Source organism: Eubalaena glacialis, chromosome 10 (assembly GCF_028564815.1).
Source record: "Eubalaena glacialis isolate mEubGla1 chromosome 10, mEubGla1.1.hap2.+ XY, whole genome shotgun sequence".
NCBI classification, from domain to species: domain Eukaryota; kingdom Metazoa; phylum Chordata; class Mammalia; order Artiodactyla; family Balaenidae; genus Eubalaena; species Eubalaena glacialis.
The window spans coordinates 5,345,791-5,373,052 of NC_083725.1; the positions used below are offsets into that span (position 1 = coordinate 5,345,791).

At 46.5% G+C, this 27,262-nt stretch overlaps 1 protein-coding gene across 11 annotated transcripts in view; it reads left to right on the forward strand.

Annotated features, from left to right (window-relative positions):
• Nucleotides 1-25,991, forward strand: part of KCNJ1 (potassium inwardly rectifying channel subfamily J member 1) — a 30,257-nt gene extending 4,266 nt beyond the window's left edge. For 2 of the 11 annotated variants that reach the window (XM_061203099.1, XM_061203101.1), the window contains exons 2-5: nt 9,761-9,913; nt 21,648-21,748; nt 22,193-22,259; nt 23,564-25,991. In XM_061203099.1, the coding sequence (XP_061059082.1) occupies nt 23,584-24,702 (1,119 nt within the window). In that variant the 5' untranslated portion in view covers nt 9,761-9,913; nt 21,648-21,748; nt 22,193-22,259; nt 23,564-23,583 and the 3' untranslated portion in view covers nt 24,703-25,991. Of the gene's footprint in view, nt 1-9,760; nt 9,914-10,101; nt 10,754-14,374; nt 14,543-20,828; nt 21,612-21,647; nt 21,828-22,192; nt 22,260-23,563 lie in introns of those variants that run through there. The other 9 variants (XM_061203098.1, XM_061203104.1, XM_061203102.1 and 6 more) reach the window with 8 other exon arrangements.
• The last annotated feature ends 1,271 nt before the right edge of the window (nt 25,992-27,262 follow it).

The following is a 27,262-nucleotide window of genomic DNA, read 5'->3' on the forward strand; positions in this document are numbered from 1 at the left end:
GACAGCTCCAAGGGACCATCCATCTACCTTCATCTCAAGGTCAATAAAATCATTAACATTTCATAGGTTGAGAAAAGAAAGTACAGGGCAATGATGACTTAGGCTAAAGCCAAAAGTAAAGAAAAAAGGACCAGACCTTCCCAGTCTGTTCTGTCTCCTGGATTATATATGATTCATGAGTAATATTAGCTCTGCTCCAGACAGCAAAAGTGGTTGGCTTGATTATGTAGTTCATAATCTTCATGAACAAGCAGGGAGTGTGTATGGAAATGGGAGAAACAGAACAGAATAAAAACAAACAACTTCAAAAAAAGAAAAAAGATGAAAGAAAAATTCCTGGGGAGACATATAGGAGGTAGACCTAGAAAAGCCAACAATAAGCAAAAAATAACCTAAGGTCAAGGGGCTCAGAAAAGCCCATTCTCTGCTCCAGATGGAATGATCCTAAGCCATCCTCGCTGGCTTTGTTATGAAGGATGTTCAGAGAACTTTCCCCATCCTCGCTGTTGCCTTGTCAGAATCCACGAGCAGACAAAGGGAGCGATGCCCTCGCCCCTGAAACTCCCTGGGTCTGTTTGAAAAACAGCACAAAGGAACCAAGAATAATGCAGACAATGGGCAACTTCAAGACTGCTGAGAATCCAAAGATGTTCTACCCCAAGTAGTTCCTTCTCGAAAACTCTAACTAAGGGCTTTAGCTGTTAATATAAAACTCAACCCAATACCATCCCATTAAAAAACAGAGCATTGAAACGAATTCTTTTTTTGGCAGATTTTTACAAGATTTTTATTTTATATTGGAGTAGTATAGTTGATTCACAATGTTGTGTTAGTTTCATGTGTGATTCAGTTATACATATACATATATCTACTATTTTTCAGATTCTTTTCCCATATAGGTTATTACAGAGTATTGAGTGGAGTTCCCTGTGCTATATACAGTAGGTCCTTGTTGATTATTTTATATATAGTAGTGTGCACAACTAATTTTAAACAATCATTCTAAGGGTTCATCAGAACCCTCGCTCACTCATTGTAGGAAAGAAGAAACTAAGGGCTAGAAGGGTCCAAGACTTTCCAGTGTCCCCAGGTAAAGCAGAAACCTGAATTCACCCAACAGGGCTTTGGATCTGTAACTTCCTCACCCAAGGAAGCCTGTTGTTTTTTCCCTAAATCGGTTCCCCAGTGTGTGGTCTGCCCCGGTGGGCATGTGTCTGCCCAGGTTCCGACCTGCAGTTATTCAGCCTTGTAAACATTCATAGAGGCAGGTGACCCATTTAGGCTTTAAGAGAACATTCTTTTTGAATACTCTGAAATATGCAAGCCAGAAATTTCCATGTATTCAGAATTTTCCAATGTCCATCCGTGGCCTTCCCTCTCTTCCAATTGCACAAACACCAATGTTTCTTAGCTCAGGTTCAGAAATTGCATCTACCAGGGGGTATAAATGTGCCACCGTATCCCCAGGCAGCAGATTTAAATATGCAACACAACACGGTTGAAAGCAACAGGTTAATACGTCTTTGCAGCAGGAACCACCACAGCTCTCTCAGGTGACTACCCTCGGGGAAGACTCATGCTTCACTGCCCTTGATTAAACGTTCGGGAGCTTTCTGGCTCCGTCCAGATCTGCCATTTGTCCTTGAGGAGCTTGACAGAGCTTGGAAACTATGAATAACTGTTGCTAGATTCTCACAGGCAAAGACTCCCCGAAATGTGGCATTTTGGGGTCCAAGTCACTGATAAGATGTTGGGAGAGATAAGAGTAATCCCTGGCTTGTGCTGGAAGGCAATCAACCGTGTCAGGGATCAGGGGATTCAGAGGTTCTGAGGGGTTGGACCGCTGATGAACTATGCATGGGGTGGAGAGGGCAGGAATCGGATTCAGAGAGAAGTCACAGGAGTGGTCAGGGGATCACCCGGAAGATCTCTGGGGAAGCCCACGCTGTGCTGGGCTTTCCAAAGTGGGAGGTCCCTGTCCCTACCTTGCAGAAATTTCGGGCCCCTGGGAGGACAGACAGGTGGGAATGAGAGAGGCTTGGGAGGGGCACATTCTACCCGATGGGGCTGGGCTCTCCCCTCCCACCCAGTCTGCTCCCAGAGTGGCCCCAGTGGGATGGGCGGGAGGGGTGTCGAGGAGAGAAGGCTCGTCCCCTCTCCCAACTGCTCCATCCCCTTTGATGGAGAGGAGAGGGCAGCTCTGAGAGATCCTAACTCAGACTGCTTACCTGGACCATTCCGAGCATCCCTTTAGAGCCTGGGGCTCTTGCGCTCCTTTATCCAAAACCACTGTGAGTGAGAGCACGGGGTTTCCTTCAGGCGGTGCGGACGCTCACCACTGTCAAGACAAGGACAGGATGAAGTCCCCTGGGGAAGGAGTCCAGCTGAGAAGTGGAGAGAACTGTGTCCAAGATTTGGATTTTATTCACCTTTTTATTAATACATGATTTCCTTTGGCCTGTGGTGCTATTTGCAGTTTTGGATTTCTACAGACAAGAATGCTTCTTTAAGGACCTGGTGGCAGTGAGAGGGGGGTGTGGGGAGGGTAGGGAAGGGGGCCCAGGCCAGGCTTGTTCCTGGAGCCATGTGAGCGGAGAGATTCGTCACTCAGGGCATGAAGTGGGCAAATTCCTTCCCAGGAGTTGACTCTAGCGACAGTGAAGGGAAGCTGAGAAACAGGCTGTCATTTGAGAAGGTCGCCGAGGGATGTGGGCTAAAATTGCTCCCTAACATGGGAAGGGCTGGTTTTCTCATACCTGCTGAAGGCAAGAGGAGAGTAGATTCAAATCTCAGCCTGAGGACGTGGGTTAGGTATCAGGGGGAATCTGGGTGCTGAGAGGCAGGAATGGGTTTCAGAGGGAGATGTTCTTTATACAGACAGGGAACCAGCGTCCGTCTCTCTGGGGGAGGGGTTCAGGGTCTGCCTGCCCACAGGCAGGGTGGACTTGGAGTCTTTTCCCACTCCAGGTCCTGGAGGGAGCAACCATGAGCCCCTCACTCTTGGTCTTGTGTTCTGGCAGCAAGGAGGCGAGTCCCCAGCGATCCCACTGCCTTTGGTGGCTCGAAGGGGCAGGTATCTGATTCTTAGCTTAAGTGTGGACCTGGGACAGACACTTCCGGCCACCTCCCCTGGCTAAGCCTTTCTTCAGGCCGCCTGGAAGCACCCCATAAACCAGCCGCCTGGAAGCTTCCTTCCTGCCCAGGCCCCAGAGACACCCCCCCAGAAGTACCATAACCCCTGGCAACCAAGGGGTCAAGGCCCCGTCTCTTCCAAGCATCCCCTCTTCTCCCTGCTGACTCTTTACTCGTACTCTTGTTCTGTCCCCACCCCCTGCCTGATCCCTGGTCCCCACCTGCAGCTACCAGACAGAGCTGCTCGGGGAAGCAGGCCTCTTTAATCCCCTCGGCCGCCTGCTTTACTCGGGACAGAGCCTGGGCGGAAGCTGGCGGTGCAGCGGGTCCTGTCTCTGCTGGCTTAGCCCTGCGGGTGAGGGGCTGCAGGGACTCCAGCAGCCAGACCGCAGGCAGACCAAGTCCCCAAGACAGACATAGTAAACGCCATGCACCTGGTGACTAGCGACCAGATGCTGAGCCATTTCCAGGCCTGGCTGTGACGGGGGATGGAGAGAAGGCATGACACCCACAGAAAGATGCCGGTTTTGCCTTTGCACTGTGGACGCTCCCTGGTCCCTGCCCCGGAGTTAATGAGAGTAATCCCGGGCAGGGTGCGCAGTGGGGTTGCAGCGCAGGTGCAGGGAGGGCTGGGGAGGGGCGCAGTCACAGGAGCTTGGTCAGCTGGTCTCCAGGGTCCTGTGTGCATGGGGTCCAATGGGCGGTGCTTTCACTTTTGTTCAGAGAGAAGCTTCTGGAATCCCTGACTTAGAACTAGCAAAGAGACTTCTTGAGTTCTTTAAGCTGCCTCTTCCTGCATTTAAAAATTCATCCGTTTCTACATTTATTCACTCCACACAACGAAGCCTATGGAGGGTCAGGCACTTATTTGAGACAGATAGTTATCACTTCTATTTTATTTTTTAACTTTTTAAAAATTATTTTTATTTTAATTTTTTAAATTGAAGTATAGGGGAGTTACAATGTGTTAATTTCTGCTGTACAACAAAGTGATTCAGTTATACATATATATACATTTGTTTTTCCATATTCTTTTCCATGATGGTTTATCCCAGGATATTGAATATAGTTCCCTGTGCTATACAGTAGGACCTTGTTGTTTATCCATCCTGTATATAATAGCTTACATCTGCTAACCCTATTGCTTCTATTTTAAATGGTCAATATAGATAAGATTCTTCATTGGAAACCTGCTGTGCATCATATCATCCTTTCCATCAGAAAGTTCTTCCTTGTGTCTAACTGAACTCCCTCTTGCTACGAGTCCAGCTCACTTTTCTATAGTGTGTCACTCATTCGCCTGAACTCTCCCAAACGCTCTGTCATTTAATTTGTATGATGGCCTCGGGAGGTAGATATGTTATTATTGTCATCTGACAAATGGGAAGACTGCAGCTGGCTTTGTGCCCATCCGGGGGTGCAGGCAGGGCAGGTTTCCTAGGTCTGCCTGAAGTGCTAAAACTCTCTGAGCAACGCCCTGGGTAGGAGCCAGCAGGTGAGGCTTGGGAGGAGGCCGAGTTCGGCTCACCTCCGGCCTGGGGGAGGACTTGCCCTCTCTCATCGTGGCATTGCTTCCCCCCACCATCTTTAGCTCCTGTTGCCCTCTACTCACTGCCACTTGTCAAGGTCACCCCTTGTTGTCATGGCTTTCTCAGCCCTTATCACCATCTATAATTACCCTGTTTATTTGGTTCCTTTTTGTTATCTGTCCTGTTCTCTCCACCTCCCTGAATACCAATCTCCTTCCTGCTCTATCCCCAGCTCACAGCACGGAGCTGGGCATGTGATAGACTCTCAGTAAATATTTATTGACAGGAGGAAAACAAGGAAGGAACAAGCAAAGAAAGAGCAAGCAAAGAAGGAAAGAAAGAGGGAAACAGAGGAGGGCCTGTCTTTCCCCAAGGCCTTCCTGCCTTTCCTCCCCGACCCTAGACCAGAATTGATTCAATCTTTATGGAACTTCTGGTAGAAGGATCCAAGGAGACTCGGGTTCCCATCCCAGCTCTGCCTCATCTGAGCTATTTAACCTCTCCATACCTCAGTGCCCTTCCTTGTAAAATAGAGATAATTATAACGACTTCATGGGGTCGCTGTGAGGATTGAATGGACTAATTTCTGCAAAGCCCACAACACAGTCTCTGGCATGTGCAGACATGCAATAAGCGTTCATTCTTTTTCCTCCGCAATGATTTCAACCCTTCCGCCCCAATCCTGTAAAGCAAAATCAAACCCTGCAGCGTCCCTCCAGCCACGTGTGAGAGGTGCTGTGCCTGGCTGGAAGGGGATCTTTTAGGGAACACACCGCCCGCCTTCCGTCTGTGCCAAAGAAAGTCACATTGGAAGGGATGCATTTTAATGAGTTTCTTCCAATAACTAAGCAGAAGGTGGACACATATCCCACCAGAGGAAGCTACAGTAGGCTGAATTCTAACTTTCTAGCTCTGGGAACATGGGTCAATAACTTGGCTTCTCTGACCATTTTCTCCTCTATACCCTGGGAATAATGATGATACTGTGTAAGTCACAGAGCAGATGTAACTGTTGAGTTTACACATGGAGAGTGCCTAGAACATAAATGTTCGCTATTGTTGATCTGTGGGTTAGAGGAAAAACTACCCTCACGCTAAACTAGATTCAAGAAAGCTTGATAGAACTTTCTTTCTTTCTTTCTTTCTTCCTTTCTTTCTGCCTCTCTCTCTCTCTTCCTTCCTTCCTTCTTTGTGCGAGATCTTAGTTGCAGCAGTCGTGCTCCTTAGTTGCGGCACGTGGGCTCCTTCGTTGTGGCATTAGAACCCTTAGTTGCGGCATGCATGTGGGATCTAGTTCCCTGACAAGGGATCGAACCCGGGTCCCCTGCATTGGGAGCGTGGAGTCTTAACCACTGCGCCATCAGGGAAGTCCCTGATGGAACTTTCATTAATCGCCAGTTACTTTTGTACATCTTATCTCCTTTTCTCTTCAGATAACACGGGAAGATTGACCCGCTTCCCATTCTTCATTCATTCATCAGTTCACTCATTCAACAAACACTAACTGTAGCCAGAGAGACAGATAGCTTTCTGACAATGGTTAACTGTCCATAAAACATGGTGGTGTGCAGATGTAGAAAACAAACTTATGGTTACCAAAGGGGAGGGCGGGGGATAAATTAGGCGGTTGGGATTAACAGATACACACTCCCATATACAAAATAGTTAAACAACAAGGACCTACCATATAGCAGAAGGAACTGTATTCAATACCTTGTAATAACCTATAATGGAAAACAATAAAATATATAGATATATATATATATACATATAACTGAATCACTTTGCTGTACACCTGAAACTAATGTGATATTGCAAATCAACTACACTTTAATTAAAACAAACAAGCAAACATGGTGGTGTGTAGGTGACTTCTTTAACAGCCATTCTCCTGTGTCCTTTATTTCAGAACTCACCACTGTATTGCTTGTTCCCTTGGAGCGGGGGTTTTCCTCTGGGTACCCCTGCTTGGTCAAGTGTCCCCTCATTTCCAGCTGCTCTTGCTGGCCAGGGCTCCCTACCGTCCTCTCCATCACCTAGCCTCCCTGAGCCTTGCACTTCATTGGATCTATCTCATTCACATTTTCTTCAGAGTCTCTGAGCTTTGAATATAGTTCAGCTGCTTCTACACTTTTAAAAACTTTAAAACCCTTGACCAAGTGAATAAACTCTAAAAATAAACAGTAAAAAAATTCTTTTTTTTTTTTTTTGGCCACGCCATGTGGCATACAGGATCTTAGTTCCCCGACTGGGGATGGAACCCACGTCCCCTGCATTGGGAGCACAAAGTCTTAACCACTCAACTGCCAGGGAAGTCCCCAAAATCGGTAGTTTTTTGATCATGGGAACGAACACTCAGAAACACATCTATTTCTTACATACCTTTCCATGCACAATATTGAGTTCAAAATACATGAAGTTTATGTGCCACTGCACACAGTAGAAAACCTAAACTTAACTTTAAAAGATTAGGGGGGAAAATGCCCACAAATGCATATGATAGGAGCATGCACTATCTCCCTGTCACCTCTTAGACTTGGCATTTATGAATTCACCACGAGTTGTTTTCATACCATCACTGGATGTTTACTTCGTCATTAGTTGCGTGAACAAGTAAAAATCATGTTCAGCTGCATCTTGGAGGAAAATAGCTTCTCTCTCTCTTTCTCTCTCTCTCTCTCTCTCTCTCCCTCTCTCTCCTCTCTCTCTAGAGGGGCAATGGAGTCCAGTGGGTGGCGCTGGATATAAAGTTGTGAACAGATCACACCACGTCCCTGCGCTTGTGCACTTCTAGCCAGAGGAGGGCACGAACTTTTACTCTTTTGAGAACTATTTGTAGAGTTTCTCTAATGGTGGATCTGGGAGCTGAGAATTCAGAGGAAAGCAAGATAGGCTGCTTTCGTGGAGTGGATATATTCGACTAGAGGGGAGCTAGACAAGAAGTGAGCACATAATAAATAGGCAGATAAATGAGATGACATCTGATATTGACGAGATGCAAGCAGCGGGCTTGACTGAGGCCACGGTGCTACCTGGGATTGGATGCTGAACGGCCCTCAGAGGAGGTGACCACGGAACTGAGTCCTGACGGATGGAAAGGAGCCAGGACAGCCCCAAAGGAGGGAACAGCAGGTGCGAAAGACCAGGGCAGGGGCAGTGTGGCACGTGGTCTGAGCAGCACCGTTGGTGGAAGCACAGTGACGTGAGGTAGGTCTGGGCAGAGCCCGGATTATACAGGACCTTGTGGTGGTTAGGATGAGGGGATGCCAAGGAAGGCTTCCGCCAGGCAGCAACACGATCTGATTTACACGAGAAATACCTGCCTCTGACCTGGCGAGTGTGTCAGGGTGAGGAGAGAGAGATAGCAGAGACATGAGTGAGCAGGTGATCTCTGCAGCTAAAGCAGGAGTGATGGTGGTTTGGACAGCAGTGGCAGTGATGGAGATGGAGCCAAGGGGACAAAGAGCTTCTGAATATATTCTGTAGGAAGAGCAGAGAAGACTTGCTGATGGATTGGATGTAGGGATGAGAGACAGAAAAGAATCAAGATTGAATCAAGTTTTCCTCAATTGTTTTGCCATTGACAGAGCTGAGGAAGGCACGAATTCAACAAAATAAATATATAAGAAACTATATTTGGTGCTAAGAAAGAAAAGAAGAGGGTGCTAGGGACATTTTTTTAGAGTAGAATCTCAGCCACAGATGCCCGGTGGAGATGCACCTCTCAACCCCACCCAGGGCTCATGGGGTCTGAACTCCTGCTAAGAGCTTTTGGAGAAAGGATTGTGCCAGGTGCCAATCACAAGCCCTGTGCTGCAGCAGCCTCTGTTTCTGGAAGGCTGGTCATGCTAACCTCAGAGGAAATTCAATTGGTCTGGCATAATTGGATCTTCGTGGTCTAATCTAATCTGGTCGTTTTATGGGCAATCTTTTTCTTTTTGATCGTCAGTCTTTTCCCCCAGCTTTGTTATTTTTCCCTAGCAGCCAGATAAACAAAGTCTTTGCCCTTTGGGCTTCATGTTTGCAAACACGCTCCTTACAGGCCCCCTTAAAGCAACCAGGAGCCCGCTGCCTTCCCCTCCCAGAGGTTCTGGGGGGAGAGCCTTCTTGAAGAGCCAGGCAGGACAGGGCTAACAGAGGCAGAAGAATACTGCCCATGGCCTGGCATCTCCCCCCACGGGGCCACACGCCCGCCCCTGCATTTTCTCTGCAGCTCACGTGGGCCCTTCTGAGTCTGTCCTTGGATCTGGCAGGAGAGCCAGCCGCCTCCTCCAAACCAGACCTGGGAGTTCAAATTATTCCTCAAATGCCAAATCAACACTGGCTGTCTCTTCATGAAGGCTCCTCAACTCTGCCAAGCACGGAAGGAAGCTGACCTCACTGAAGTCCCCACGTGCTGGACCCTCTGCTGTGTGTTCTTACACTGAAGCCCGTCTCAGCTTGTGAAACAGGCATTCTTATCTCCATGTTCATGGAGAACACTCAGGTTCAGAGAAGCAAAGTCATTTATCCTGTTGACAAGCGGAAGGAGTGGGGTTTAAATGGAGTCCACACCACCTTCCAGCCTGACCTTCACTACCTTTGTGACACCTGCTGAACCCCTCTTTGCTTTGCCAGCCCCACCTACTGGCCTTCTGCAATGATGTTCTCAGTCTTAGCGCCCACAGCTCGGACCCCACACCCCCCAGGTACCGAGGAGCCAGCATTTCAGTCAGTGCTAAGCCCACTGGTCTTTGCAACTCCTAGTGGCCTTCCTTCCATCCTCGCTTCTCCATCTGGCCCGGGGGAGCCCGAGCAAAGGGGACCAAGCCAGGACTAGGGTGATGCTGTGAAAAGCCCATTGCTGAAAATGGGTTCAGTTATTGGGAGTGTGGATCGACTGGAAAAATGAACCAGGAAACAGTGGCTTTGGCTCTGCAATTTAGGGCTGCGCAGAGCAGCAAGATACACAGACAGAAAAAGAGAGGAAGGAAGGAAGGAAGGGAGAGAGAAGGGAAGGAAGGAAGGAAGAAGCAAACATAACTCACCACAAACTCCAGGGTCTTTATTGCTCCTAAGCTTTTCTTAGTGACTTTCCGTTTTGTCTTGTTTATTTCCAGGTTTAATAGATTACATTGGGAAATTAGGTCTGTGAAAACGCAGGCAGTCAGCTCAGACGGGCATCAGTCAGCAGCAGAGCTGGAATTCAAGTCTGACTCCAGACCACGTGTTTCAAGGCCAGAGGCTCCGGGGAGGCTGCACGCGCTCTCCAGGTAGACTGGCCTCTTCCTCTTTTTGCAGGAAGTAGTTCTCACCACGGGACAAGGGCCATACTTTAGTTTCTTTGCCCCCAAAATGTCATTTATTTGTGATGATCCAGGATTGGTCCTGATGGTGTGTCATCAAACAGGTCATTGTGATCTATGTTAATGCAGGTGAGGTTTTTTTTTTTTTTTTTAAGGTCGGCAACTGAAAATAGAGAGGGGTGACCCGTGTTCAGGAAGCGTACATGGAAATCCAGCCCCGCCCTTGAGAAAGGGGCCAGGCCAACCTCCGGGAATGCACAGTGGGTGGTTTTCTGTCCCTCCTTTGAGAGGCCCTGAATTTGGCCTCCACACAGCTCTTCCCGCCAGCTGTCACCAAGGAGGCAGCCAAGACCCCCCTCCCATCCTAAGCTGCTTCACGCCCCCTCCTCCCTCCTCCGTGTGGGTGGGCAGGCGGAAGGACGTGGGGGAATGTGGCCTCGGAAGGACGTGGGGGAATGTGGCCTCGCGAGTGGTTTCAGTGGTGCGATGGGATTCTGGCTCATCTGTCAAGTTGCTGAGTCTCCACAGAGGTCGGTCTAAGAATGGATAACTAATGTCGCTGACTCCAGGAATACAACAAGGGCCATGGGCAAGGAACAAAGGTCAAGAAAAAATAAAGATGAAAAAATGTACTGAGTAAAGGGGACTGCCCTGGCGGTCCAGCGGTTAAGACTGCACCTTCCGACGCAGGGGGTGCGGCTCGATCCCTGGTCGGGGAGCTACGATCCCAAGCGCCTCGCAGCCAAAAAACCCGAAACATAAAACAGAAGCAATATTGTAACAGATTCAATAAAGACTTCAAAAATGGTGCAGATCAAAAAAAATATTAAAAAAAAAAAAATGTCCTGCGTGAAGGAAAGAGCAGGAGAGAATGGAACTGAGCTCCCACGAGGGTGAAAGAGGGTGAGGGAGTGTGGGCAGGCGTGGCCAGCACAGTGGGCCGAGGGGCAGCCTGACGAGGCCAAGGCCACGTGAATGCCCGTCCGCCTCCGGGCGACCCATCAGATGGCACATGGGTCCGCGGGCTCGGGGGACGGTAGACCTGCCCCCAAGCTCAGGACCTTGGCCCGACCTCCTGCCCCGGGAGCTGTGAGGGGCGAGTGAGCAGAGCTGACCCGGGGCTAAACCCTGAGCTGCCAGGTCAGGGTCACGGCGTGTGGGACCCAGGCGAGGGTGGACGGCGGGGCGGCCCCACGCTCTGCCTCGGCTGCTCCCACAGTCACCACCGGCCGGGCTGGAGGAGAAGGGCTTGTCCCACGGATGCCGGGAGAGGCGCAGTCTCTCCTTTGCAGGCAGGGCGCATGTTGAGGGTGAGGATGGACAGAAGCATCTTTGGGCGCCTCCAGACTCTTATGACCAAGGAAATAATTTGGATGTGGTGCCTCCATAATCACGGTGGCACTTGCTATAGGAGGAGGGGGCCAAGGTCAGCCGAGGGCCCTACAAGGGCCGAGGGTGGTGCTTCCGGCTGGCGCTGGGAGAGAAGGGAGGAGAAGAGATGGAGAGGAAGAAATTGGAGAAGCAGGACACAGATGGGGGCAGTTTGGCGAGTCCTGCCGTGCAAGAGGTACTTGATGTGGCTTTTTCCTGTACCGGCTCTATTGAAATAGTACAATATGATATGATACAATACAATATTGATATAATATAATATAAAATAATATATAATTCCTATACCATGAAATCCACCCATTTAAAGCTACAATAGTGGGTTTTGGGTATAGTCACAAAGTTGGACAACCATCACCACCATCAATATTAGAACTGTTTCATCACTTCAAAAAAGACACTCCGTACCCATTACAGTCACTCCCCACTTCCCTCTCCCCCCACCACTGGGAACTACTGATCTAACTTTCTCTCTATGTAGATTTGTCCGTTCTACACATTTGTACAAATGGAAAAACTCCATATCTGGCCACGTTCACTTAGCACAATGCTTTCAAAATTCACCACTTTGTAGGATGTATCAGTACTTCATTCCTTTTTTATGGTCGAATAATATTCCATTGTATGGACAAACCCCATTTATTTATTGATTCATCAGTGGATGGACATTTGGGTTGTTTCCAATTTCTGGCTGTTACGAACAATGCCGCTATCAACATTTGTGCACAGGTTTTTGTGTGGACATGTGTATTTTCCAGTGAATCCCCTTGGAAACAAATAGGCGTTATAATCACCAATTTATTAGGAAAAACTGCGGAGAGGTTAAGTAACGTTTTTAAGACGGAAAAACTTCTTGTGATTCAGTTTGATTACGATTAGAAGGGCAAATAAGAGGAAGTAAAGTGGAATTTCACTTCACCTTTTCCAGGACACTATACACACCAGTGAGTAAAAAGAGAGGAGAGGAATGAGGAAAAGTGCGTCAGCCGGGCTGCCGTGGGCTCCGTGGGCCCTCTCGGGGGCAGGTCTCGGCGACGCCTCGGGTTTGCCCACCCTGGCCCGGCTCTGAGTCTGGGGGAGACCCGCCTCCTGCTCGCTCTCTTGTTTCAGGGGCAGACACTTGTCAAGAGCCGCGCAAGACAGTTGCTGGAGTAGCTCGTCAAACTGTGAGGAGGCGGGTGGGATGTCTCTGCAGCCATGTCCCCACTCTGAGAGGATCCCCTGGGGTGGCCCTGCCCGGTGACAAGAAGAGCCCCAAAGAGAGGAATTCAGCACAGGCCCAAGGGCGGCTCTAGGACACAGAACTACAGGGTCATGGGGGCTGCTGAGTCTGCTTCCCTCTGCCTCCAGGGCTTTCCCAGAAAGTTCTTGGACATGGGAGGGTGGGTGACGTGCCGCCCCATTAATGCAACTCCTTTGGCTCGGCGGAACCCAAGCCAAAGCTGGTAATCATTGACCCTCAGAAGCTCCCGGGGCAGAGCAGCAGGATCCACAGGAGGGTGGGCTCTGCAGCTAATCCCCTGCCCTGTGGTTAGAGCCTTGCCCTTCTCATTACCTTTCTGGGAAGCATGCTGCTATTGCAGCCCGGACACTGGTGAAGAGAAGCCCAGAATTTAAACGCATCACAGATAATGACACGGTTGGATCTTTCATTCAATGTATGGCTGTAACTTGAAAGAGAAATTAGAGCTGGAGGTTGCATTCCTGAAGGTGTTAATGGCTGGATCACTTTCCATGCCTAAGTGCTGCCTGAGCTCTTTCCATCCATCTGTAATAGATATGAATGGGCCCATTTTTCAGATGAGAAAATCGACACACTGAGAGATTGGATGGTACCCCGAGTTAGGGCTAGTGACTGACTGACTTCAGATTCAAACCCCACACACCCACCTCTTAAATCCTGCCCTGTAGGCCCGTTGCTGGGGCAGTGACAGGAAACATAAGCTAGGATATAGGACTGAAAGGCCCCCAGAGGTCCCCTCCAAACGCAGGAACCTGGGGTTCTGCGCCTTCTCTTTGCATGTCTCTTGGAGCGGGGATGGACCAACACGACACCCTTCACCTGTGGGTACAGCATCATGACTAATAGCCCCCCAGGGCCAAACTCGAGGCATCAGAATGATTCTATATTATATTCTATATTATAAATCTTCAAGGTTTGGGATTCTATATGTTTTCTTAAAAACAAAGTGTGCTTTCTGGTTGCAGACACTCAGGAAAGCATGTTCAGGGTCTCTAGTCCACATGGAATTCATTCCTTTTTGGGCTGGAAAGACTGAATTGATGTAATACCAACCCAAACCACAGAGAGCTAGAAGGGTCAGACTAATAACGGGGTCTCTGCACACATATAAATACAACTTTTGGTAAACATTAAATTCTTTTATTAAACATCAGTGCCATTTGAGGTGGGTGCTTGAGAGAGATTTAAAAATTATTTTATTACATATGTGTGCAGTTTTCAGAAAAACAAACTACACTCATCCCCCAATACACATACTTTTACAAGCCAAACAAGGGAGAAAATGATTTTTTTATTTGAAAAAATGATTCTTTGCTTTATAAACTTATTCAGTAAAGGATTCCTTTAAATATCTAATATTCTAGTGCATATATCATACAACTTACTATACACAAGCAATTTCTGTTCATATACTATCGAGAACACAATTTATTGGTTTTGGTTTCAGCATAAGGTTTATATCTAGACTTGTATAATGATATTTTCATTGTAATGGATTTCTTTTGAATAGAAATGAGAATGAAAGGCCATGAGACTAGAAATGCCTTTGGGTCTTTGTGTTAATTTAATTTTCAGCTATAGTTTCACCAGAAACTAGAATTCAACGGTTAGGGCAGTGACTCTCAGGAGGTCTGGCCTGAGTGCATGGTGGAGGCCTGAGAACTGACCCTCCCACCCTTTCCATGGCGGAGGGTTCCATCTGGTCCTGGGACAGACTGAATGGAATTTCACCCAGGATTCTCTAGGGACCTGTCATCTCTCTCCAGATGATAACCATATTTGTTGTGTTTTACTAGGTATCTTCCATACTGTGTTTTCACCCCCAATCCTGAGCCCAGCAAAGGCAACTTGGCAAATTCCAAGCCCAACAACTGGAATCCCAAAGCCAGCAGCTCTTGGGTCACTGCAAATTCCAGTCATACATGAAGCTTTGAAAATCATCTCCTGCACCTCTTCAGACAGAGGCAAGTGACTTCATGTCCACACTGGCTTCTCAGTAAACAAGCAAGTGGACAACCCAGGTTGCAAGAGATTTCACACTTGTGGCTGGGCAGACACCGTGGGCTTCTTGCCCCAGAAGGTCCCTGCTTCAGGGCACCATTGCACTGTGCTCTAGAGGGCGCTGTTCACAAAGGATACAGCTGGGAGGCCCTCCACCCAGGTCTTAATGACCATTTCACAGTCTACAGAGGCTTTTCTCAGCCCTGGGCTTCCCTTCCTTCACTTTGAGCTGTGCATCCTCACGTTTCCCTTGGTTTATCCTCTTCACTTTGGCTCAATCCATGCATAGCCAACAAAGCCATGCCTTCTTTTGGTAAAGTACAGAACTCCCTAAAGTTGAGAAGATAGACTCCTTAGAAAATCTTTAGAATAAAAGCCAAGAAGACCCAACTCTGTGACTGTGAGTTTCTCTCATCCTCTAGGGTCCTCTCACTCTGTGGTCACCATTCCCCACAGCCCCCAGCTGTCCCTTCAAAACTCTGAATCAGGCAGAGATGAAGGGACCCCCCTAACGGGGGTCCCTTTGCAGAACCGAGACATGCTAACATTTCCAAAATACTTTAAAAAACAACTTTGAAGAACAACAAGGAAACAAAATTGAAAATACACGTAAAATTAGTGTCAACTTCCAAAACACAGGTTTCCTACTCCACAGCAGAGGCATGCTGTCACCAAAGACTGGTGAGACCCTACGGACACCTGGTTTGGGGCCAGCCTCACAGACTCCCAGGCTGGCTGTCCTGGTGGGAATATCACCTCTCTTGATGCTTCCTGCTGGGTCCCAATCCAGGTGCCAGGAAGTGATACAGGTCTTTGTGGGGAGAGTAGAATTATCTTAGGATGACCAACGGCCCTTGTAAACTAGTTAGCTAGATAGAACTTTAAAACTGAACTTGAACATTTTAACCCCTTTTAATGATTTTGTATATTTAAATTTGGTCCTTCATTTTCACATCCTGATACAAAAGCCTGCAAATATACATGTGCGAGTGTGACTTCTGGAAGCAATGGTATGGAATCGTCATTTGGTTATAAAACGGCTTTATGACCTCTTAGTTACACCTCTTCTGTGTGCTCTTCTGCCTTTTGGGGTGTCAGTGCCTTCCAGCCAAAGAGCACCAGGGGCACCCCAGCGGTTGAACAAGTTGGCTTGTTGCAGCTAGTGAGCACCTGCGCCCTGAGGAATTGTGGGAGCCTCGCTTGAGAGAGTGTTAGGAAGCACGTAAATAAGATTTGGGCTTCTTCTAGGTGATTTGAGAGAGTTAAGGAAGCAATACGCTGCTCTGGGTTAGATGTCAAGAAATAGGGGTAATTCTGTGATCGAGTATGTTAATACATCTTATTATCTAGAAACAGAGAAGACCCGTGTAAAGCTAAAGCTGTTATTGGTAAAGAAGCAGGGATCACTCACAGTGCCAGCACAGGGGGACATTTGGTCATTTTCATGGTTTGGACAATGTTCGTGTTTCTGTCTGTGTTCAGACATGATTCTGATGTTGATATCCTGTGAAACTGGGTTCAACAAGAGAACACCAAGACCCAGCTGTGAGCCCCAGGACAGTTCCCGACAACACCGAGACCTAGATGTAGTGCCAGGCTGGCTCCCAGCTGTCTGGAGCTGCTTTCTCCTTTTCAACGGCGTCTGTAGATTGTCAGTGATACAATCAAATGCTACTTAATGTCTGTGGTAAGAGAAGAAGGGCATCACCCCTGGTAGTGCACCAAGGAAAATTCTCTCCCTCTATCCTGTTCTCACCTCTCCAGGATAAGGCTTCTGCACTGATGATGGACAAATCCTTTATACAAACGTGTTTGGCTTTCTCAAGTCTTCTATTCCACAGGTCAGGATGGGCTCTGAAGCCAGTACAGTTCACAGACATCGACGTGTTGTCAGAACCTTTGTCACCCTCTCTCTCAGGAGCCTTGTCCCTCGCCTGGGTGTCATTTCCCCACACAGCCCCTGTGACTCTGCAGAGCAGACCCTCAGTGGCCTGGGTCGGTGATGCTGGTTAAGCTGCTGCACGGGTTTAAATTTCTGAACTAATAATAACAGCTGCTACTATTTATTGTTACTACTATTTATACATTTATTGTGTAATTGCTGTGTTCTAGGAACTTTGCATATGCGATTGCATTTAAAACACACTACAGCCTTTGAGAGCACATTCTTACAGTCATTTCACAGGTGAGGAAGCTGAGGCTCAGTTAGCCTAAGTGGCTTGCTCAGGTCACCTGGCCATCAAGTGACAGAACTGGGATTCAAGTCCATGTCTGCGCTCAGCCCACCTGGACTTCCTCCAGTCTACCTGCTGCCTTTGGTTCTTACCTGTGCCATGAGCATCCTGCACCAGGGCTCCCACCCCCTCTTGATCCCCATGCATGGCAGATCTCTATAGTTATTCAGGTGATGCTCCGGAGATGCCTACAGAAGCCGGTGTGTCTTAGGAGAGCACCAACACCTCCAGACCTTATGATTCACTGGCTCTTGTTCCCAAACTCTCTTCTCTGGAAGGAACCGGGCACCTAGGAAAGTCTGTGCTGCATTCCCACCCTGGACACAAGCAACTTGTGGCTTCACAGGGGAGGGGGCCTGTGAGGACACTCGGCCCCAGGGAAAGGTGGGGTATTACTGAAGTGCAGTCCCAAATCTAGCCTGGAAGGGTCCTGAGGCTCATGCCCTTTCACATGTCCATGAGGCCAGGAAAAATGATTTCCACCGGCCTTGCCAAGTTCTATGTAAGAACCCAGGCTGAGCCCAAGTGAGCAGCCTGGTAGAGCTAAAGACATCAGAGGTGGTCTTCCCTGCTGGCGCGGTGGTTGGGAGTCCGCCTGCCAATGCAGGGGACGCGGGTTTGAGCCCTGGTCCGGGAGGATCCCACGTGCTGCGGAGCGGCTGGGCCCGTGTGTCATGGCTGCTGGGCCTGTGCTCTGGAGCCCCCGAGCCACGGCTGCTGGGGCCCGCGTGCCTGGAGCCCCTGCTCGGCAGCAGGATGGGCCACTGCGGCGAGGGGCCCGCGCACCACAGTGAGGGGTGGCCCCAGCTCTTTGCAGCTGGAGGGGGCCCACGCACAGCAAGGAAGACCCAACGCAGCCAAAAATAAATAAATAAATAAAATAGTTAAAAGAAAAACCAAAACTTCTACTGAATACAGAGGGACAAGTTCATGATTTAAAAAAAAAAAAAAAAAAAAAAGACAACAGAGGTGATTTCTCTTGGAATATTGAACAAAAAGGAAACAATGCCCTCTGTCGACAATAGGTCTCCATATAAGTATCCCCAGTAGCTGGCTGGCTGGCTGCTCCTGGGCACTGAGGGTTTGCAAATCCAGCTGGGTGGCCATCCTCCAATAGCTTGAGGCCGTTTTCATAGAAAACAGGAAGTCCTCTGCGGTATCAGTTAGATGCATTTGTTTTAGCTCCTCAGCAAAGGTGTGTTAAAGAGTGTAAGCTTGACCTTCAGCCTGTTGCGGTCTCCTCTCTGGTGGATGCTTGAAAACCCTGTGCTCAACCCCTTCAGGGCAGCAAAGCTGCCGCATTGCAATTACTGGATAATGACTGAATTACTACTCATCCTTGAGCAGCTTGACAGCAGGGAGTTACCTCTTTTGCTTCCTAGTGTAGCACCTGGCATGTAGTAAGTTCAATCAGTAGAGAGTTTGCTTGATTTCACTGATTAAGAAGGCAGAGACCTTGGGCCATGATCCCATTGCATGCCTTGCTACGGTAGGCCCTCAGGAAATGTTGGTTAATGGCCTGAAACAAAGCCATCAATTTTCATGGAAGCTTGAATTTCTCCTTCAGCACCGTTGCAAAGGGACTACAGAAAGTCACTTGACTTCTGCTCTCAGGCTCAATAACTCCTATTTTCTACCTCTGACAGACAATGCTGACTCTCAGAAATGTCCTGAGCGAATTCAGGCTGTGTGTGAGCTGTGAGAGGTTGGACTGAAAGGCAGACTACAGCAACTGTTTTTTCATCTATAGAGAGGAACGATAGCCTTTGTAATTCTAAATGAGAGATAAAAGCAACATCTATTTGTCTTCTCTCTGGTACAGTGGCTGCTGAGCATGCTGGGGTGGGAAGAAGGCAGTGTGATATTGGCCATGGGAAACCCCAAATTCTCCATTACTTGTTCTCAGGGGGTTGCATGCAAAAGAACGACCTCTGTCCTGGTTCTTTAAATACCATCAAGGAGCACAAACTGTAGGTACCTCACTTAAAATGCAGAGGGGTTTGGTTGCCATAGGTATTGTATGCAAATAAAGCATGCATTTTTATGGAGAAAAGGCGATTCAGGAGGAAAATGTTTATTTTCAAGAATTTGAAAGGCTGATCACCGGAAGAGAGTTCAGACTTCTTTAGAAGTATCATGAGTTGTCCCCGAGGCAGAACTAGACCGGGTGTTGTTGGTATCAGTTTCTCCTCTAGGTCTAGATGAGAACATCTCGCGGGGCACACAGACGCTAAGTGAGCTGGCCCTTGCTAGTGCTGGCCCTTGCTGGTTCCAGCCGGTGTCTCGCGATGTCCCCCAGCACTGTCACCTATTTACTCAGCAATTCTTTCAGTTCCTCTGTGCCCCTGCCTCTGTCACATACACAATTTACAGTTTCAGTGCCGCACAAAAATGTCTCTTCCAAAATATGTCTATTGGACGGGGAGCCATGTAAGTGATAGCAGACTCATTGCTTTTATGCATGCTTTGTTTAATTGATTGATTGTCATTCAGCAAACAGTTACAGAGTTCCCACCATGTGTGACTCTAATGTCATCTCCAGGCCTTGGTCTCCATAGCACTTCTGTGCTCCTCAAATAACATGCTCCCAGAGCACTTCCATGGTTTTCTACCCTGGCAGGTATCATACTGCGTTTGACGGTTTATCAGCTCGTTTGCATCTCCCACCCAGACTAGAAGCTTTTTCACAATGACAGGGACTGTACCCATTTGGTAAATGATTACTTCCGTGATGTCTAACACACATGTTAGAATCCACACATCCCTGTTGCTTAATGATGGATAAATAAATTAATTGACACAAAAGTGAGTTTTCTGTCAGTTGAGGTGTTTTCGCAGGGGGTTGGGGGATGCCTAATAGAGATCTTTGAGCAGAGACGTGTCCTTTGGGTATTATACAAACCACACCACATTGTAATTGCTGATTTACTGAGCTCACTTCCCCCTTCGACTGTGAGCTCCTTGAGAACAGGAACAGAGTTCTATTTGTCTTTGAAATCCTACACAATACACTCAGTGTTCGGAAAGTTCATACAAAGTCTATTTTTTGAGAATGGACTGTTCACAGAAAAAAAGAATGCTGGAGCACTGAAGAAAAAAGATGGCAATAATATAATCCACTTGCTTTGCCAGGCCATTAAGAAGACTTTGGTAAATATTAGCTAATGTCCAGCCCTATGCTTGCTATTAAGATTTACTGATTTCAATAGAAAGTGACCTAAAAACTGTGCATGTTACATAATCCAGGGCCAATTTCTAACCGCCCAATAGTTCCAAAAATACATATTGTATCTGTCTGTGGTAGGATTAAATGCCATTGTCTAAGCGAAGTCGGATATAGGCTGTGTATAATGGGACTGCCATGTGACTGATGGGTTTGGTCAGAGGATGAATTTATCCTGTATTCTTGCATTCTCTAGGTATAAATCTTCTCACTGTCTGAGTAAATAAATCAACAGCATTGGTTAACCCAGTGCATGTAGAAAGTACCTTCAGTAAATGCCAGAGTTTACAAAATAAATCCAACAATAAAGGCTGCTTTTAAATCTCAATTTCTTAAACAACAGTGACTGCTGTGTAGAGAGATTACATGGTATCTTGTTTCTTCCTGGTGTGATCTTATTTTTGTCTTACAAATATGTACTTACCTACGTCTGTATCATTCACCTGTATCTTTGTGAACACTTAGAAATCTCAGTATCTCAGTGTGTTTCAGGGAATATGCTGGGAGATTGATGATAACTAATTGTTTCTGGTGAAAGGTATTGGGCACAAACTAGGAGAAAGAGCGAGAGAGCTATAGAGCATGGTAAAGGAGAGGAGGAAAATGCCAGAACAGAACCTGTGCCTGCTGCCCAGGGACCTTAGCTGGTGGCTTGTCAAGTCTTAGCACGATGGTATTCAAGCCATGCGAGGTTTGGGGAAAAAATACATACCCAGCTTGGGGCTTGGTCTGAGAACGACCAATTACCTTGGTTTAAACCACACAACTCCACTATCAAATTAATGTTTTCAGGCTAATACAAATTAGCATCAGTCCACTGGCCAAAGCCTACCATTAATTAGGCTGGGTTTAAAAGAAATCAGCCTGCCTACAGAGACCAACTCCCAACACTACCTCCTTGCTTTCCCCAGCGGTGGATGCTGCGGGTCGGAGTATGTTTAAGATGTTGGTAAGTGTGGGCGATCTGGGGAAAGCTCTTTTTAAGCTGGTTGCTTTCGTTCCTGCTCTTTCCAAGGCCAGGCAGGTAATATTTTCTTAGTAGTCCAGGCATGGAAACCCACACTCATCCAAGAGATAAATCAGGGGGGACAGGCATGGAAACCCACACTCATCCAAGAGATAAATCAGGGGGGACTCATTTACTCTACAGAAATACTCTTTCTCTTCAAAAGTGAAATGAGTTTAGGTGGGACTACAAGAATAGTGGGGGAGAAAAGCTCAGAGGTTGGTGTGTTAGGAGCTACGTCTGGAATTATAATGTATGACAAAGAGGATGTGGATTCGACTGATGAATGTTGGCTTTAGAAGTTATTGTTTTAGGTGAGATCCACGCTAGGAAGAGCTCTGTAAACAGTATGAGCTTCCACGAACCTGGGAAAGGGAGAGAGTCCCCAGTGGATGGACACAAGGTTAGGGGAGATGTGAGCAGATAAAAGGGAGAGATTGCAGAAGGAAGAGACCACTTCCCTTGGTGAGCCACACTTGGGACCATCCCCTCATATTCTTTGGGACTTGAGGTCAATGAGGGTTGGGTGAGATGAGGGGCAGGCCCCTCTGAGTGCACTGCTGTCTGCTCTCCTGGTTACATTTTCTTTTTTTTAATATCCTTAGAACCTGTCCTTCCAATCACCACAGCCGTGGTTTTCTCATCACCACTTCTACCTGGGGTCTTCTTGTGTTTTCACCTGGTTTAAGGCCATGAGCAAGACGTGGTAGGATATCACTTTTGTTTAAAATTTATCACTAAGTTGGTTTCGCTTCCTAGTTTGTATGAATAAACACATTTTTGAAGGGGGATTTTGAAATCTATTTTAGAAACATGTTTGCATTTGATTAAAAATACCACGAAGACAACCATAACAGGCACACCTTGGGAGTGGGGTGGGCACAGCTAGGGGAGGAGACCATCTAGTGTTTATGACCCCGGGGGTTCATCAATGCTGTCTGTTTGGGGGGAATCCCTTCAGTTTTGTGCCGTAAGATGGAAGTTACAATAATGTCATCAATGAGACCTTTGACCAGATGGTATTTTGAAGTGCTTAATTCATTCACGGAATGATTCCATTTATGCTTATTGCATAAATAGTAAGCGCCCATGGTCTGTGCTAACAGCTGGGATAGAGGAGTGAATAAAACATGGTTCTACCTTTGTGCAGGATTCTTTAAATCAGAGTGCCACATCCTTCAGCTTGCGGGCAAGGAAGGAAGTAGGAGATACCGATGGTGAGCATCTTACTATTCCTTTTGGGAATCTTGGCATCCCAGGCTTGTGATCCACTGAGAAAACTTCCGAGATCTTATGATACAACTTGACCAAACAGTATTGAGGAACTCGGTTCTAAATAGTGTCGAGCAAAAAAAAAAAAGGAAGTTGACCAATGCTTCTCTTGAAATGTTTCAGAGAAATCTGGTGTTAGAATATAAAACGTTATAACTGAGACAGAGTGAGGTAGAGATTCCTCTGACCTGGAAGCAGGGAGCCTTATGCTCTAGTTGTCATCCTGCCATGGTTAGGTCCCTGACTTTGCTGTTGTCTTAATTTTGTTGAAGTATAGTTGATTTACAATGTTGTGTTAATTTCTGCTGAGGGACCTGACTTTGGAAATGTCATTAAAATTTTCTCAATTCCTTCACTAGATAAATGAGAGAACTGAACTGGATTATAATTTCTCTTGCTATGTGAGTATCCATAGCAGTACACAAGATGATTTAGGTAGTATACTGATGAGCCTTTTTTTCATGGTTATTTATTTCTATATATTAACAAAAATGTAAATAGTGCATCAAGCTTCTGCTTTCACAGATATTTTTGCTTAGCTTAAGACTAAATTTATTAAAGAAAAAAGGAGAATTCATTTAAAGAATGCTATCAAGTAAATCATAGTACAGGCCGTAATTTGTTATCATAAACATTTTAAAAAATTTATTTTATTGAAGCATAGTGGATTTACAATGTTGTGTTAATTTCTACTGTTCAGCAAAGTGATTCAGTTATACATATATATACATTCTTTTTCCTCTTCTTTTCCATTATGGTTTATCACAGGATACTGAATATAGTTCCCTGTGCTATACAGTAGGACCTTGTTGTTTATCCATCCTATGCATACTAGTTTGCATCTGCCAACCCCAAACTCCCAATCCATCCCTCTCCCACTTCCCTTCCCCTTGGCAACCACGAGTCTGTTCTCTGTGTCTGCATTATCACAAACATTTTTAAGGTTGGGTGTGACTAAGGTCAGAAAACACATGGATGTATGCTATCTCAGGTTCCTTTACATGTCTATCTCCCTGTAATTATTTTTTCTCTTTATCTTTAAGCAATATGGTCTTGTAGCAGAAATTTTCTACTGACAATAGTATTATGGTGTCCAGAACAAGGTTGTCAGCTTGCCCAAGCAATCATTCACCCAGATTGTATTGAATGGCCGTTTCATAGACAGTTAGCTCTTTATGTGAGTCACTTAGTGCACTAGTGTTATACACATAATTTTGTTCTGTTTTGGTTTTCTTTGATGTGATTTCAGGTCGGGTGTTGACAGAAAGAATGTTCAAACATCTTCAGAAATGGTTTGTCACTCACTTTCTTGGTCATTCTCGGCGAAGAGCAAGGCTGGTCTCCAAAGATGGAAGGTGTAACATTGAATTTGGCAACGTAGAGGCACAGTCGAGGCTGATATTCTTTGTGGATATCTGGACGACTGTGCTGGACCTCAAGTGGAGATACAAAATGACCATCTTCATCACAGCCTTCTTGGGGAGCTGGTTCTTCTTTGGCCTCCTGTGGTATGCGGTCGCCTACATTCACAAAGATCTCCCTGAGTTCCATCCTTCCGCCAACCACACCCCTTGCGTGGAGCACATTAATGGCCTGACCTCAGCTTTTCTGTTTTCTCTGGAAACGCAAGTGACCATTGGCTATGGATTCAGGTGTGTGACGGAACAGTGCGGCACTGCCATTTTTCTGCTTATCTTCCAGTCTATCCTTGGAGTCATCATCAATTCTTTCATGTGTGGTGCCATTTTAGCCAAGATCTCCAGACCCAAAAAACGTGCCAAGACCATTACTTTCAGCAAGAATGCAGTGATCAGTAAGCGGGGTGGGAAGCTCTGTCTCTTGATCCGAGTGGCTAATCTTCGGAAGAGCCTCCTTATTGGCAGTCACATATACGGAAAGCTTCTGAAGACCACCATCACTCCTGAAGGAGAGACCATTATTTTGGACCAGATCAATATCAACTTTGTGGTTGACGCAGGGAATGAAAATTTATTTTTCATCTCTCCACTGACAATTTACCATGTCATTGACCACACTAGCCCCTTCTTCCACATGGCAGCAGAAACCCTTCCCCAGCAGGACTTTGAATTAGTGGTGTTTTTAGATGGCACGGTGGAATCAACCAGTGCTACCTGCCAAGTCCGGACATCCTATGTCCCAGAAGAGGTGCTCTGGGGCTATCGTTTTGCTCCCATAGTGTCCAAGACCAAGGAAGGGAAATACCGAGTAGATTTCCATAACTTTAGCAAAACAGTGGAAGTGGAGACGCCTCATTGTGCCATGTGCCTTTATAATGAGAAAGATGCTCAAGCCAGGATGAAGAGAGGCTATGACAACCCCAGCTTCATCTTGTCCGAAGTCAGCGAAACAGACGACACCAAAATGTAACAGTGGCTTTTCAACACGAGTAAAGCAAAATCTCGAAGATACCTAGTGACTAGAAACATTATGGAGCAATCAACAATTTGGGGGTATGACAGTGGGACAAGAGCCTTTAAAATCTCCCTGCACAATGTCCCTGAACCCCATAACCATGATCCTACAAGACATATAGCTCTACAAGGCAACTGCATAAGAACATGCAATGGGTTTATAGGAAACTGGAATATGGGAGCCATAGGAGCTCACATAAAATCTTGAATAGGATTATTTGAAATCATGCAGTGTTGATGGGAACAGACAAAAATCATTGAAAGCCTCATGGACAGACCAAATGAGATCTTTTTAAGAGTATTCCCAAAGAAGATATAAGCTTTAGATAGGATCAGGGAAAAACGATGTTCTTATTTTGGTTCTACTGATAAGAAAGAAGCCACGTTTATTTTAACATTGGCTTGTATCAAAGGAAAAAGTGTCTTCTGAGTTGGGGGAGATGAACCAATCAAAGTAATAAGAAAAGACGGATGCACAGTGAACATTTGTGAGGCACTGGCCTTCTCCAGCCCTGGTTGTTTGTGCTTTCATCTAAGTCTGGGTCATGCTGTGTTTCCAGAGGAACAAAGGGGAGGCTTGGCCCATGGACTCCGCATCTCTACATATAGGAGAGGAGCACAGGGCCCAGCCTGCTAGACGGTACTTCCAGACCCTGTGGCCAAGCTGGGTGTTGCCCCAAGGACATTTAGACAGAGGCTAAATCACCACTCTAGAATCTCAATGAACACTTTCCTGCAAGAAAGAATGTTTGATTTGAAAATGAGGGTGATATTTCTTCCAATTTGTGTTAGATGGGATAAGGGGCTTCAAATCTGTTAGAACAGTATTTCCTGATCTTCCAAGAAGGCAGTGAGGAGTTTGAAGGAGCAAAGACAGTTTAGAAGGGAAAATACTGCTAATGCTTCTGAGAAAAATGTATCTTGTGTTTTTCACCTGAGGATTTGTAACTGAAATGCTGTCTCTAAAGGAGAAGTATGAAAGGGAAGGGAATGGGATATGACCCCACAGTAAGGAAAGTGCTAGATCTTCCTTCCTCTGAGGGCCAACACCACATCTTCATCAAAGAGACCAGTGTAATATAAGGATTGATCTGCAGGGGAAGGTTTTACTGTGAATGTCTTGTTCAGTTTCCTACTTACGTTATTTTGAATGTATACTGGAAAAGATGGTACCCAAAGCTGCTTAGGAATCAAAATGTTTTCAGTGTGTTGATTAATACATTAAATCTCTGAAACTGTGATGTACTTTCCCCAAGTGTCAGTCATTGCACATTAATTGTGACAGACCACTTGGTAACAATCCTCCTGCGGAGGGTGGGCTTTCTTCTGGGAGAGGCAAGAGTGGTGGCCCGTTTTGTCTTGAATCCAGCGTGCCCAGGAGGACACGACCTCAGGTGTAGATGTGCCCCATCCCATGCAGCCCCATCAAAACACTCCGGTGTGAGTCTAGGCACATAGTCATGGATACCAATGACTTTGTTTTTGCAGGCCTGGGGTTGAGGTTGTACAGATACACACATACACTCTGGTCCTTCCGACAAAAATGAGTGAGGAGTCTGATGGGTTCAGAGTTGCGCACTTTGTCCGTGGCCATAACGGTGGATGCAATGGGACCACGTGGGAGATTACTCTGTGCCTGTAAGTGTGTTGGCATCTCCATTTAATCTGCTGACAAAGCTAAAGGAAATCAGGTATAACAAGCTCGAGGGAGCTGGAATTCTCTGCTGGCCCATTGTCATGAGGGTTTATGACTCTGTAGTGTCTTTATAGATGGAAGGGTCAGAAGACATGCCTTCTAGTCTGTTCTGCTCCTTTTAGCAGATGTTGGGGGATGCTGGTAGTGAAGTGATCGCAGGCAATCCATTCCTCTTGATCGTTAAGAGAGCAGAACGACTGGAATTGTTGCGAATGGCCTTTCTTTCTGGGTTATTCGATGGAAGACGTCTGCTTTCAAATATTCTTTTATTAGGATTGAGGCATTCTGCCCTTTGAAGTCTACTTTTTAATGCAAATTCCCATTGAAACTTTAGTAACTGTTAACATACTTACATCCAACAAAGCCCCGAGGAAATGAGGCCCTGCAGGCACCATCCAATGGTCCTAAGGGGTGGCTGGAACCCCAAAGCAGCATAAGAACTCTGGACATTTGGAGAGAAAGGGTTACCACAGGCATAGGAACTCAGTGAGTAAATAAATTAAATGGAAAACAGAAGGTTCCAGAAGGCCAACTTGCCCATAGTTGAATGCCAGTGCTAAAGGCAGGCTTTTTATTCCAATGTGGTAACAGCGTTCCCACCAGGACCTGATCATATAAGCACTGCTACTGCTACAGGTGTGCCATATAATTCTATTTACTGATTTACCCATTTTTAAAAGCAATTCAACATTTCTTTTTCCTTTCAAGAAAAACTGCATCTCATGATGCATCACCATATTCAGCGTTTCCCTTGGTACTGATTCCTCTTGAATGGGCTGTTTAACTCTGTTGCTCTGAGGTTTTGACTTGGAGAGTCTGA